This window comes from Puntigrus tetrazona, unplaced genomic scaffold (genome assembly GCF_018831695.1).
Source record: "Puntigrus tetrazona isolate hp1 unplaced genomic scaffold, ASM1883169v1 S000000148, whole genome shotgun sequence".
Classification (NCBI taxonomy): Eukaryota; Metazoa; Chordata; class Actinopteri; order Cypriniformes; family Cyprinidae; genus Puntigrus; species Puntigrus tetrazona.
Window position 1 is genome coordinate 1,246,472 of NW_025047824.1, and position 16,029 is coordinate 1,262,500.

General features: G+C 40.1%; 1 protein-coding gene across 5 annotated transcripts in view; it reads right to left on the reverse strand.

Annotated features, from left to right (window-relative positions):
* Positions 1-16,029, reverse strand: part of scube3 (signal peptide, CUB domain, EGF-like 3) — a 94,452-nt gene that overhangs the window by 78,243 nt on the left and 180 nt on the right. For all 5 annotated transcript variants that reach the window (XM_043230321.1, XM_043230319.1, XM_043230320.1 and 2 more), the window contains exon 1: positions 15,785-16,029. This exon is cut by the window's right edge. In XM_043230321.1, coding sequence (XP_043086256.1) covers positions 15,785-15,890 — 106 coding nt within the window. In that variant the 5' untranslated portion in view covers positions 15,891-16,029. The remainder of the gene's footprint in view (positions 1-15,784) is intronic.

Genomic DNA, 16,029 nt, shown 5'->3' on the forward strand with positions numbered 1-16,029 from the left:
AATAGTAACTTTGCACGATTTGATAGATGCACACGAATAAAAATGCACATTAATAACCGATAGCAATTTTTTTTAGTACTGTAAGTCTGCATGCCGTTGCTCAGAAGAAAGATTCCTGTGGTTTCTTCAGTTCATTCATAAGACGTAGCATCATACTAATAACACAAACTGACAGCATTTATCGCTTCATCATACCTTTGATGTTTAATGCGTGCTCGGGCAACAAAAGTCTGACTTTCTTTTGCCAATCTCCGAGTGTCTGAAGAACGCTATCTCTGACGAAATCAGCGATCGCTATCTCACGGGCCTCGAGGCTCATCCGACAGACAACGACGAGCGATGCCAAAAACCCAGACATGAAAAGAGTCCATGTCTGAGAGAGCCAGAGGACGTTTCCATCGGAGGTGAAGCGCCGCGTCCAGACGAACTGAGCGCTTTGGCTGGAAGAGAGTCACGTGACCCTCTTTGATCTGAAACAATTGAGAGGTGAGAGCATCCGAGCCTGAACCCCGCTCGCAAAAACTATTTCACTTCCACGTCTGAGCGCAACAGGATTTGCTACGAGAAAAGAGTCTGCACTTGATTTGGTGGAACCGCACAAAAAGTCCAACAATTGCATCCATGCACTAGTGCGTGCAGAACACCATTAGATATTTTCACAAGGTGAAAGAGAATGCAAATGCAATCTAATGGTGGCTATGTATCCATGCTGAATTGTCAGCTCTTAAAACATGAATTTGACAGGTGAGATGCGCTAAGAAAGCGATTGAAGATTCACTTTTTGCCCATATGCAAACTAAATGCATTCAACTCAGTCTGAATAAGTCAGAATAAATGTTTTATTAGCGTCCCACTTAAGTCATTAAAATGCAATTACTGAACAGTCACAAAACTAGTTTTTCTTGGCTTTGAGAATGTTAAAGGGGTCATGTGATGCGGTTTTCCTTTCTCTTTGGAGCGTTACAAGCTGTTAGTGCATGGATACGATCCCAGAAGTTGCAGAGATTCTTTTGCACAAGTTATGATTAGTCCACACCCCCCCCAAAACCGCTCGTTTAAACACTCCCCCACTTGTCTACGTCACAGAGTTGGTTTATTTTCATAACAAGGCTCAAATGCTTATGCAAAGAAAGAAGCCGGAGCTATCATTCTCGCTGTAGTGTTGCTGCCGGCGCCATGTTCTGGAGAACCGTCACGCAAAAGAGAACAAAAGAGAACAGAAATCAGTGGTCAAGTTGTGTTTGCAACACTGTTCCAGAGCGGTTGAACACAAATATTGTGTGTTCATTGCATTTACAGAGGACTAATTACTGAACCAGACAGAGCAGCCGTCTGTGAACAGAGACTCTGCAAGGACAGTCTGGTGCTTCTGACTCACAACATTTCAGTTAGTTCTACTTATTATTCAAACACGAGTTTCAGCAGTGAAGGGTAGAGCTTGTTGTTTGTTGTTTCTCAGATCACAAATGTAGACATTGGTGTTGTGTTTATGAGGCGCGATGCAAGGCAACGCATAAAAAGACAGCACTATAATCAGTTATTATGTGTCCAGTGGAAGCAACAAATGAATTATTTGTAATGTATTTTATTTTTTTTTTGTATCATAGCGCCGAGACACGGCATTACGTCACGCTAAGGGGTGTAACACTTTCATCAGACGCTTGAGGTATTGTGGCCAATCACAACACACTGGATAGCTGGCCAATCAGAGCACACCTCGCTTTTTCAAAACGATGAGATTAGTACAAATCGACTCGTTTCAGGAAAGCGGGGCTTGGAGAAGAAACAGTAATGTACAGTGTGTGGAAAATAATGTGTTATTTGAACCGCAGGCACACTACATTACGCCAAATGCACAAAATAATCTTCTTTTTAGCAACATCATACGACCCCTTTAAGTTCCATTTTATCTTATTGTACGTTGGGAACATTACTTTTCAATGTTCTCAAACATTCCAAAACAAGCACCAACATTTAAAAAACAACTGAAACGTTTCAGGAATAAATGTTCCATAAAGAATGCGTAAACAATGCTAACATTTAACATGTTCTATTAACATCACTGCAAGAATGTTAATGTATAGTCCATTTGTGTATGTTCCCAGCTTCGCAAAACCCAACCACAATGTTTTGAGTATGTTCCCTGTTAGCTGTAACGATGCCTTAAAACTCTGTTCCAGAATACAGGAGACATCGAACCGGATTAATAAGAGTTTCCCGGCCTTTCCCAGGATCTCCTCTCATGGCGTCGGGGAACATCGTGCCATCTCGGTGAGAGCTGGCAGACGACAGCTTCATTTTCACCACAGCTGAATTCGTGGAGTGTTTTTCCATTACCGAGCAGAATAAAGCATTTCCTTTCATTCATTTACTGCAGTCTCTGAAGCTTGGACCGGCTCCTCGGAATGTAAACACATGCGGTCTGTAAACAGACTCACACAAACACACACTCGCCGAGATGCACACACAAACACACACATCCATCTTGCTGTCCTACAACAACATTGTCTGCATTGTGCCGTCGTCTGAACTGCCCTAAAGACACCATGAACTAATAAGATATGTATTTGGAGGATGGAGTGGTTTTAATGACGTTATCAGTGATGTTGATTCGTCTTCTAAACAAACATCTTGTAAAAATGAGGTCCGTAAGTCAGAGATGCAGACCATGAAGTTAAAGTTAATGCGTGACATTTACGCATCACTTCCTGTCCATTCTTCACATACCTATAAACAATGGTTGATAGATGATAGATAGATAGATAGATAGATAGATAGATAGATAGATAGATCCATGTTTAGTCCTAATCTTTAAAAAACATTTGATAACAGACCATAAAAATTATTTATGAAAATATACATTGATTTCTCGATTATCAATATTTTTGTCTTATTTTATGTCGTTTGTTTGTTGTGCCTTTCTTCCGAGCTTTCAATTTGAAATTCTTAACTTTGAATTTCTGTACATTTTTTCACAAAATTTAAACAAACACCGTTTCGTTGGTCTTCAGGTATTCGAACATCAGGTCGTAAGGAACATCTTATTGAAATGTATTATGTCTCATGTAATCACTCAATACTTTTCAACCGCAGAGAATGCTGTCAAAACATCTTTAAAGTCTTCGAAAAATGCATCGTAGAGTCATGTTTACCTCGGGAAAGACATTCAATGACCATAAAAACTACTGAATGGAGCATTTTGATCAATATAAGCACTATATAACATTTTAGTCATGTCTTGTTTCTTATTTGTTTGAATATATAGCCTCCCTGCTGAATAAAAACAATAGAAACCACACAAAATCGGTAGCCTGACAGTTTTACTGATTATATTAGGACTTGTACTGGTAATTAATTGATGGCTTGTTAAAACAAATACATCCTAATCGAAAATGTCCCAAAAAACACTGCAGGAAATATTTTTTTGAAAAGCCTAAATGCTTAAAAGTTGATGTTTAAGCGCGTCGGAGGTTTCTATTGATTTTTGCCGCGAAAACACATTACAACCACATACTGTTTAAATGTTTATATTTCAACAATACAATGGAGTAGAAACAATTTTGTTTCTCAAAAAGTGATTTTTATGATATTTAATTGCTTTTATTATTTGACTGTTCAAATTATTAACATTTATATTTGGAATATATAATATTATTGTTTAATATTGTGCAAACTTACCGTTTTTCCCATATAAACTAACATTATTCAATCCGTAAGTACCGTACCTGATGTATAGCCAAATAAACCAATATCATACAGAATCAAAATTGTAATCAAATCTGTGTCAATGTCCAGGCCTAATTCATATTATATTAATGCATGTTATGCTGATCAATTTAGTAAGTAGGATTATCCAAAACAACAGCAAGTCTCTCAAGTTTCATATCAATTTATCGGTATCAAAAGTACCGTAGTATTATGATGTGATTCTCTTTATTCACAGTACCGAACTAAAGAAGCTAAACTAGCCAATTTCATATAAACTAAAGTAAGATATTTTAGGCTTCGACTTTCCCACAATGCTTTGCACCATCAACAGGCCATCTCTGAATCTGTTTCCAAAGGTTTTCTGCTAAATCTGCCCCCGCCCAAAAAGGTGGGTACACTCTAAAGACTTCTGGATCCCGGAAGAGCTACATTGTAGACGTAATCTGAGGCATGCTGTTTATATTTCGACCCAATAAATAAATGTGCTCTTGGAGAGGTCATAGTCAACAGTGAGAATCCAGGCTCTTGTGAGCATTCACTGATGCTTACAGTACAAACGAGGGGAAAAAGAGAGAAAGATGTGATAGAAATGAGCTTGTCAGCCATTGTGGACGAATATTTTGACTTTACGTTACGTCTACTACCTTTACTCATTATGGAAATGCAAGCTAATATTATCTATAATAGTATAGTGTTAAGTTTATATACACAACTCGCTGTTGAAAAGTCTGGGATCAATACGATTTTTATTTTTTTTAATGCTCATCGAGGCTATATTTATTTGATCAAAATACTGAAGAAAATGGTAATATTGTGAAACATTATTGTAATTAAAAAATGTTTGTGTAATATAATTTATTACAAATTTGCATCAGCCACTAATTCAATATTAAGTGTTATATGATCCTTCAAAAATTATTATAATAATGACAATTCTATTTTTTTTTTACCAGTGATGAAACGTAAAAAATAACAGCATTTATGCAAAATCGAAATCTATTTTTAATAGCAATTATATTTCACAAAAGTACAGTTTTCTTTCTTTGTCTTGATAAAATAAATGCAGCCTTGATAAGCAACCTTATCATAACACACACACACACAATAAAAATACGTACTTATCCCAAACATCTGAATGGCAGTGTATATAATGCATGAATATAATTTGATAAACCACCTTCCATCACCGTTTCCTCAACATGAAAAAGGATTTTTCCACTGCTTTTTGAATAAAGAATTAAAAAATTACAAGGATAATAAGATGTATGCACAAGCATTTTGAGTCGCAGAATAAAACATGAAAGCATCTTACGCCTGTGTTCGACAAAAACAGAACCGTTTCTGGGTGATGGCCTACAAATATACGCCATATCTTCAGCACTTCATATAAGATCAAAGCGAAAAGGTCTTGATAAACACGCATTTTAGTCAAATGTGCCAAATTAACGTCAAAAGCGTTCAGCTGCAAAACAAGCGTTGTAATAATGCAAAAAAGAAACTCGTGCATGGTTCGCGTGTTCTCGGGAACGGAGATGGCATTAATTCAGTGTCACGAAGGAAAATGTGAGTCAGAGGGTTTTTTTATACTGACATTGCGGCTGCTCAGCCCTCGGCGTCTGAGTCCTGATATCGATAAACGCGCCACAACGAATGGAAGGAAGTCTCATGAAAAGAATTAATTCCCTTGAGCGGGAACAATGCGTTGCAGACCTACACCAGAATTAAAAAAACGAACACAACGAGCCATTGTGCCGCGTCGTTCGAGGGATGAGGAAAAGTCTCAACAGGAACGCGTGCACGAAGTTGTTGTTAAATATAGATTCTCCTCGTGTCTGACATTGCTGTGGTGTAATCCCACTCGGTGCCTGACATCACTGTGAATAAGCCCCGCTTGTGTTTTCTTAACAGGAGCGGGATTATCTCAAACACCTCTGTGCAAACAGCGCCGTTACCTGATGGACTCCAGCGCGGCTCTGACGGCTCGACGGAGGCCATCCGTGGCAGGCGAGGAAGCCTAATTAAAGAGAATGAGCTTGGATTTCTTATCCACAGTCACTTTCTCTTAAATCCGTTCAGGGTTGTGACTAGTTCCGGCTGAGAGTTTATGTACACGGCAAAATGAAGCCAATAAGGCCGGGATGTTGAGACAAGGTGACCGCCTTCTTAATTCTGTTCACGGCTTAAAGATCCTGACAAGCAAAACACGTTATTTTCCACACTTCTGCCACTTGCCGTCTGCATATATTATGCGCTTACGGCAGACGCTGCTCAATCTTGCAGCAGTTTGCCAATTTTCAAGAATACATTTTGTGTTTTTATGAGACTAATCACAACTGGAGCGGCTGAATAGCACGCAATGTACCGACAGCCTTGTAACTGAATAGAGCACCGTTTAAATTTCGATGTATTATTTTTTTAGGCCGCACACACACACACACACACACACACACACACACACACACACACACACATTACTGTTCAATTGTCTGTGGTATGTAAGGTTTTTAAAAAAAATTGAATTAATTTTTAATTCAGCAAGGACACAGTAAATTGATCAAAAGCTGTTGGAAAAGTCTTCTGTTTCAAATAAATGCTGTTGGTTTGAACTTCATATGCATCAGAAATCACTGAAAGATCAAACGCATCACAGCTCCCACAAAAATACGACGCAGCTTCCTGCACTGACAGGAAGTTACGTTACAACAATATTTCACAAAATTCAAATTTTTACTACATTTTAAAAACAGCCCCGGTGAGCATAAGACACTTCTTAAAAAAACACACACACAAACACATCAAAAAATCTGACTTCTGAGTAATAACTTGTGATCCAAGCAACACAAAACCTATATTTTACTCAAAATCGCTAGAAGTATTCTTAAAGCGCTTTCACTTTAACACAGGTCCGTTCGCTCTCCTCAGCATCGCATGAACTTGAACTCTCGAAGCGGTTCGCCATTTAACTCGACTGCCATCTTTGACTTCGCCTACTCTTATCATCAAAGGCTGCACACTGTCTGATTTCATACTCGTAATAAGAAACAGACAACCTCGCGTCTAAAATATCTCTCCTGCAGGGTGAAGAAAGCTCTTCTTTACTCCACGTCAGGTTTCTCGACTAGCTCTCTGCCATCTGTTTCGGCCGACGTGAAGCCTCTCTCATGATACTCTTACGGGAAGGATCCAGAATTAACTTTCTGACACACCTGCCAGTGACGGGAGAAAGTTCGTTGGGCCTAACTACTTCAAACCGGTGATTGTTTTCCCATAAGGTCTTTACTTAAAGGAAAAGATCTGGGGTTTTCTTTATTAAGCCATTGTAACTAAAATACCACCGTGTAGTATCCAGGGGATCTGCAAATTATTCAAACAATGTTTTTTTCCAGGGTCGTACATGTTAAGAGAGCTAACAACCTCTCAAACAGAGCCTTTTAAAAGCTTAAATTAGCAATTAGTTTCTATTTAATACAACTAGCAGGTTGTCGCTGATATATACCGGTCTGTCACTAATTATGCAGTGATTTTTATTTTTGTTTCCAACTTGAACATTAACATCACCCTATAGGATTTTTATAATAGCTTTTGAAATACTGCAGAAAATAAGCTCTGTGACCGACACAAGCGATCGATTCTTACCAATTTTGTTCGTCGTGATAATATTCACAAATGAACACTGCTGAAGCCTAAATGCAATCACCAGATATAAAAAGCTAAATGTAGAATATGAACTAACTAGAGCACAGTCACATAAGGAAGGAAGATGGGAGACATTTTGAAGAAAGTTTGCAACCAGGCTGTTTTGGGTCACCATTGACTTCCATTAAAAAAATAATTCCTACTATGGAAGTCAATGGTGACCCAAAACAGGGCGAGTAAATTCATTTTTGTGCGAACTATTCCTTTAAATGTCACTGACAATTGTTAGCGTTTTTTCAAGACAACTGAAGATTTAAGGAGGCTCTACTGAAAGCACTGTATATCACAGAACAAAATGTTAAAGTATCTTAAGCTTGCGTCCAACATTGACCTTATTTCAGGCGTTTAACCCAAAAACCCGAAGAGCGAAAGCAATCGTTTCTGGGTTTTGGCTTGCATCTCTTTTGCACTCTATACTGTACTTGTGACACTTCGCCATATAGTTTAGTGTGCAATTTCGCTTAAATTGCACGGTTCAAGAACACGTCATTTAGCATAAATACAAATTCGGTTTTTCATATGTTTACGAGGCCTTCACCTATGCCTCGTGTCAACTCCACCCTCGCCTCCGACGCGCTCAAAATAGCCGCCTCTCTAAGACGCTCTGGATTTTACACATTCGTGTGAAGATTTGGAAAAAGCACGAGGCACAACACTGACAGATTTGTTCAGCTTGTCATACCGTATTTCATAAATAACATTCGTGAATTGAACCCCTAGAAAGTTTTCAAACACACGGCGTTGAAAACGCAAAACGCGGTCGTTTAATGCATTAATCCGACACTATAAAAGCCTTCAATTAAGATGTATTTCCTCCCTCTTCATGCGACGTTCACACTTTTAACTAGGAAGGCATTCACGCGCTCTCGCTAACACCTACAGATGTGGTCTCCACACTTCCTCTGAAGCTGACCGCACCATCAGTGTAAACTCCTAATGATCTAAACCCAGCAGTGTCACTTCTGGCTTAGTAATTGTACGTTAGCGCGTAAAGCGCACACAGGCTATGTATATACCTCCAGCCCAACCCGCTAATTAGCTGAGGCATGTTTGCTTTCCTTCTGTCTCCTAACGATGCCTGCGATGAGAGAGAGGGAAAAATCAGCCCGTATTGCCACTCTTGCCTGCTAAGACATTGTCACCGACAATTAAATTATACGGAAAAGCTGCTCCACTCCAGCTGCCTTTCATTTCAAAGGGTTAGCTCACCCCAGAATGATAATTCTGTCATTAATTACTCACCCTCAGTCACTCCAAACCAGACCTTCTTCATCTTTGGGACACAAATTAATATATTTCTGGTAAAATCGGAGGGCTACCAGTCCCTCCACACAACCGAAATGATCCCAAATCCAGAAACGTAGTGAATACATCGGTTAAAACAAGTCCATTTGACATCGGTAGCTCAGCTGCAGTTTTGCGACGCTACGAGAATCCTTTTTTTCTGCATAGAAAGCAATTTCAACCGTTCTTTTCCCTCGAGTTACGCCTTCCACCATTTTAGAGAGTATCGCGACATATTCGCACGCAAGTAATCTCTAAAATGGCGGGAGACGCAAGAAGAACGGTTGAGTGCATTGCTACGTTTGTGTTCTTGCGCAAAAAAGGGATTCTTGTAGCGAAAACGTTGAGCCATTTCAGAGAGAGAACATTTCAGCTGTGTTGCTGTCTATGGAGGGAGAGTTAAGATATAAAGCCTATAAGAGTTAGTCAAACAAGAAAACTTGCTGACGGTCTACTCACCATCAGGCCATCTGAGATGTCGATGAGTTTATTTCTTGATTTTAAGTTTTGGAGAAATGTAGCATTAAGTGACCTGCTCAGCAATGGATCCTCTGCAGTGAATGGGTGCCGTCACAATGAGTCCAAACAGCTGATAAAAGCATAATAATTCACACCACTCCAGTCCATCAGTTAAGATATCGTGAAATGAAAAGCTGCATGTTTGTGAAAAACAAATCCATCATTAGGATATTTCAACAATAAATCTTTTTAACTTGCTTGATCTGTGCAGATTTCTCTCGTGATTCAGGCCAGATGGCTTTTTCACTGGAGAAAGAAATACTATGAAAATAAAATGTCTTATATTCATGCAGCTTTGGCTGCTCAAGACGTTAACTGGTGGACTGGAGCGGTGGGGATTACTCCGATGTTTTTATCAGCTGTTTAGACTCTCACTCCGGCGGCACCCATTCACTGCAGAGGATCTATTGCTGAGCAAGTGATGCTACATTTCTCAAAACTCGAAAACTCATTAACATCTTGGATGGTCTGAAGGCGAATGCGTTGTCAGCAAATAGCCATTTGAAGGCGATCTGCTCTTTTAACGCCGCAATAAATGATCTTGTTTTTCACAGAGAAAAGCATCTAAGCATTTAAAATAAATTAATTATAATAATATATAAAAATATAACAAATTATGCTTTCGTATGTTTTATAAAAAATGAAGATACCATGTTTTTTCCATATGGTAATCATTCTGTACTATGTAGTATTTCAACATTGCATGCATTTCCTGGGAATTTAACCTACAACCATCCCTTTCCTAGCGCCCTGTCAGGATGTCAGGACTTTAAAACCTAGAAGAATAATTCACCATGGAGTACCAGGGTTTGACGATAGATGAATGTTTTCCTGAACAATGTAAACCGCACACACCATATGCAGTTACAAACCAACATTTTAAAAAGGTGTGCATGTAATTTATGTTATAGAGCGCTATTTTACTCATAAAATAAACCCCCATTTCATAACCTCCTAACTGAAAACTCAAGAAAAGTTGGAGAGAAATCACTGTTGTTGTTATTTTTTTTTCTTCTAAGGACGAACGTGTATTTTCCGTAAAAACTCTCAGAGTGGCAAACTCATGGGTTTTGTACACTTTTGCATCCGACTGAACAGTAAACATATTTCGCCATGTGGCCGACTATAAATGCTTCAACTCCTGCCTCAAAAATGCGCACTCCGCTTTGGGACAAAAATAAAAGAGGAAAACTGGTGAGAGATTTTCTGGATTGTGGGTTAAATGGAGAGAAAGCGAGACATTTGTGAGAAAGATAAGAACTGAGAAAAACCTTTAAATAGCAAAACGACTGGAGAAACATCCATCTGCATCCATGAAATAAAAACGTAAAACGTGACAGCTATATATGAAATACCTTACATCAGCCACCAAATTCTCATTTCTTCGTTTTCATGGGTTTCTCTGTCATTGCGCAAGAGACTTTATGGACTAGTTACTAACTAAAAGGGTTTTAGATGCCTCTGAAAGAAATAAAAACGGGTAAAAATAAAGATTTAAATATGAACGATAGCTGTGCAGATGTTTTAATGAGAACATCTTTGTCGTCAAATTAATTACTTTCAAGAAAAAACTACTTGAATAGTCAGATAGGGTTTTTATAAAGATAAGCATTATGCTTTGATAATTAACATCGAAAAATTGCAATAAAATTACATCTGATCGCAGATTTTAGGGTCTCAGAAAGTCATTTAAAACTATTTAAATCTCCAGCATGACTCGAGAGGAGATGTGTGAAAATACTGGGGGCTTTTCCTAAGGAGAAACATCTGAGAAGCAGGAGACGCAATTAAGATCTCAGTGGTTTTTCAGTCCGAATGCATGCACAGATTTTCATACATGGGAGAAAATTACTTTTTATTATAGATTTTCATGTCTTAGCACAGTTTGAGACAGTTCTCTGAAAATTTGCATTGGGAGTCTGGAAGAGACAGCTGAAATATTACAGAGACCTCAGTGTTTTTTCTATCTAAATGCATGTTCAGATAATTTGTTTTATGGAGAAATTCATGTTAAATACACTAAATTTCCATCAAAATGAGGTGCGGTTATAGATTTTGACGTCTTTGCAAATCGGCGCACGGTTTAATAAGTCCTCTGATAATCCTAGAAAGACACATTGTGAGGAAACACCTGAGAAGGATGGAGCTCGAGTCTCCATATTCGTTCTCGTGGTAGTCTTGGTGAAACAACTGGGATGTTACAAAGATCTCAGCGTTGTTCGGTCCAAATGCATGCTCGAATCATCTGGGGTTTTTTTTGAGAATTTAATGATAAACATTTGAAATGCATCTGTGTTTATATTTTGGCCAATCTGAGACATTAAATGTCTTCTTATACTCAAAATCAGACGCATATGAAGGCTTTGAAGAGAAAAACCGGGGGAAGCACGGAACTCAAAATGTGCCATTTTCTTTCCATCTAATATACTGGGAGTTTAAAAGACATTTTTGCAACGTTATTGAGATAGCTTTCGCCTTTCTGCCCAAAATGCATGCCTAGATAATTCCAGATTTGATGAAAACCGCCCAAAGTTTACACTGAAATTACATTTAGGCGAAAATCGTCAAATTTAAAGCGGAAACTTATACGACGCATTTACTAAAATACGTTCTCATTCGCAGCTTTTCTTTCCTGCATTGCTGTTCGATTCCAGATATCCTCTGAGAGATCATCTGTCCCCGCCTCTGACAAGGCCATTGCTCCAGACTCACAAAAGAATACTCCAACTTCATTGAGTGAAAGGCAACACAAAGCAAACAAACCCCCAAACCGCTGTCACGCCACCCCTCCCCGGCAGGCCTCCGCCGCTCTCCCCTCCTTCTCAGCTCCCGCTATTCAAGGGAAATGTGTATTTCCCACACTGAAGTTGTCCAGCAGGGTCTGCCCGGCAGGGGTTTTGCCTCGGGGTGAACGGGGAGACGGACTAGAGGTTACATCAACACACACACCGCTGCGGCGTGTCACATCCTCACCGCCGGTTGCCTTGGCGCTGTTAGCCAGGAGAGCAAAAACCCAGCCGTTCTCCTCATTTTTTGCACACGGGTTTTTAAAAGCCATCGGAATTATGATTATTATAACGAATTATGAGCATTTGACGGCGCTGGTAACCTGCAATTACGGCGACGCTGATGAAGGACAAAGACGCTCTTGGCGAACATCTGCGTTTAATAAATAGTGACCTGACAAACGGCACCGTTTAATCACTCACTGTCTGTTTTATATGCCACTGATGCGTTTGACAGACAAAACGCTCCAGACTCAAAAAACCCAACTGTAATTAAGACGAGAAGAAACACGACAAACGCACATGAAGTAAATCCGACATTATTAAAAGCAAAAGTTAGATAGACCTGAGCTATAATTAGCTAAAACACTGCGTTTTAATTAAAATTAATGAACGTTGCAACAACTAACGGTAACTAATTAGACAAATAATGAAGACAAAAGTGTGAAGGAGCTACAGAAAGAGGGCTGAGGTAAAGAGAGCGGGCTAATGAAAAATACTGGGAAAATTAAATGGAACCAAGAAAGAATGAGCTTACAGAAAAACAATAAAAAGTAGAGGCAAGAATGGCTTGCGCCACAGCAACAACAAAAAAGAAATAACGTTCAAAAGGCAAAAAGGAAAGAAGCCGGGAATGACAATGACAGGAGAGAATGAGAGACGGATTTAGAGTCGAATTGAAAGAAAGCAAGAAGGAAGGAAGGAAAGGGGGAAAGCGAGAAAGAACGAAAGAAGGCCCAATGGAGCAAAAGAAACGCAAAACGCAAAGAATTAATAAGGCAAAGACGGTTTGAGAAAAAGACAAAAGGCTAAAGAAAGAGCGAACTAAGACACATGAACGAACGAACAAACCGAAAAAATAAAAAACTATGAAGAAGAAAATATTAAAAGGATATCAATAGGGCGAAAGAAACGGAAAGCGAAAGAAACGACTCGGTTACGACAGATTCCCGATCACGATGACTCACGCCTCTGAAGCACGAGACTGGAAACACACAACCAACACCAAACCCGCTTCGCCATTCTCTCCACAACATCGTCACACGCACGCACACACACACACACACACACACACACACACACACACACACACACACACACACACACACACACACACACACACACACACGCACGCATCCAGCGCTGACCTGAGCGTCCGGCGGTGACGAACAGGTGCAGGTCATTAGGCCCGACGCTGCCACCTTCCCCTGTAAGATGTGCGTAAACCCTTGTTGTGGAAAATGAAAGAGTGAAAGTAGTTCTAATTACAAAATGTAAATATTGAGTTTTCCCACAATGGGAAACAGACCACCCAAGATGCAAAACAACCCCCAACACCCCCTCCTCCCTCCCTCCCTCCCGCTCCCCTTCTCCGTCTCTTTCTCTCGGGCCGTCCCGTCAGAGCCACAGGAACAGGAAGCCTTCCGAGCATCGGCAAACGTAAATGCGCACATACCGGACGCGCGCGAGCAGCCGCTGACATCGCCGGCGTAGCGACGCCTCGGCCCTGACCTCCAAACCCGACATCTCCGTTCCTCCGGTCCTCGCGCAAAGAGCTCGACAAACAAACACCCAGAGGTCCGGCGCTTTCGGAGTCACAGGTGAACGTCAAATACTTGACTTTATGGTGCTAAATACCTTTAAATGGCCTCCATGAGACTGTTTTCCAGCTTTAGGCCACATATGGAACTGAGCAACATGTGGTCGGCATGAACTGAGCCCCGGGAGTCGCCATTTGTTGACGTTTGTTTGTACGAAGAGCATGTCGGTGAGTGATGGGGAACGGAGGTGAATGAGGACTCAGCTGGGATCTAGAGCTCTGCCCCTCCGGACTCGAGATGTCTTCATTCTGAAGGTGTTCTAGAGGCTCTAAAACACTTCGGTTCAGAGCTGTTCTTCACCCCTTGGATGCTGGTTTGCTCTTAAAAATAAAGGCTCCAAAAACCACAGCAATGCCATAGAAGAACTGTTTCGGGTTCCTTAAAGAACCTTTCAAACAATAGTTAAACCTTTTTTTTATTCAATTTTAGTGGCATGAAGAAACGTTTACCATCAAAAAGAACACGTACTGCAACGGAAAGGCTCCATCCATTTTAAAATGTAGAACGTTTTGGTTCCCCAAAGACCCTTTCAGAAGAATTCAGGACCATTTAAAAAAATAAAGAGATACTTACTGGAATTTACGATTCCATGTAGAACCTTGAACTTTAGTATCTCTTTATTGCACAAAAGTTTTTTCGCTCTCAAAAATAAAACCTAAATGTAAAGAACCTTTTGTGGAATTACAAAGTTCCATGAATTCTTCAAAGTTCTTCACCGTAAATGCCAGTAAAGAACTTTCATTTTTAATAATCTACAAAAAATGTTCTGTAGATGATCAAAACGATCAACGAAGGGCACATCTTAGGTTCTCTGCAAGGTTTCACCATTTTGGAATCTTCATTTTTAAAAGTACATTTTGACATTCTTTTTGTGGAACGTCTGCATAGATGTTAAAGGTTCTTCGTGGAACATCAATGCCAAGAAATAACCTTTGCTTTTAAGCAGGTATTCTTTTCTGACAGCCAAACGTTGCATAATTAAACATGAAAACACATTTTAACACAGTAATTTAATTAATGTGCGAGCTGTAATAGAATCTATAATCAATCGATTCAAACTTTTATTTCAGATGGGCAAAAGTGCCTGGATTTTCATTAGTTTCGACATCTAAAGTCTTCAGTTTTTTTCAAAAACTGCTACAGTCAGAAATTACGCCATATATTTTTCATGAACTCTAGAGATAAACTGCCTGATTTGATACTGCGCGACATGACCCCGTGAACTCTAAACTGCTTTATTCTACAGGTGCTTGACAGAGATCTGCAGACGATTGCGCCAAAGCCCAGTGATCATATGTTTATATTATATCTTCGTTTTTTTAGCTTTAGGAGTTGCAACGGGGCCCTGCCCTTTCACTCCAGAATGATCTGTTCTACGCTGCATGAAAGCTCATTATTATCTTCCACGAAGAACCTCCACGGAATCGTTCCATGGTTCTCAAGAACGTCGCAACGTTCTCCATGAAGTTTCATTCTATTTGCCATCTACTAAAAAGTTGTCGAGGAACCAAAAAATGGCATTTCTTTGTGAAAACCCCATTTTTAAAATGGGAGCAATCTACAACACGGACTGAACTCTAACTCGTTTCATTTTTTTTAGAGCCACTACAGAGCCCTTCGTCAACGCCTGATGGTTAAACATCTGCATTTTTCCAAACATTTGACACCATGCACGCGCAATCGGCAAAAATAGCGCGTGACATAAACAGCACCGCTTTCTTGAACATCAAGCAAAAGTAATAAAAGTGCGCTGCATTTTACAGTTCGATGCATCATCATTGCTGTCAACTCTCCACACGTTATAATGAACACACCTGCACGGCATTAAAAAAAAAATACCTGTTTAAGTCTACTTCAGCGCCGTTTGGGCTCCCATAAGTTGTTCTTACCGATCATCAAAGAGTTATTTTCCTCCGACTCGTTCCCCGGCCAAAAGGTGCATTTCATGTGGAGGGTGAAAGGGAAACTTACCTTGCGGGTTTCTGCTGGCAGAAGCTCCGGATGGCCGCTGGACAAAGGCGATCAGAGCGACGCTGAATAATCCAAAGCCAGCGCGCACCAGAACAGACGCCGACATCACGTTAAACACCTTGAACCTTCGCGGAGAGGGGCGGATTGTATAAAGAGCGGACAGCTGCTAGACTTTGGGTCCGAGAGCGGGTGAAGCTTTATTCCCGGCGCCGGGGAACGAGCGTCTGTTGAATGAGAGAGAGAGA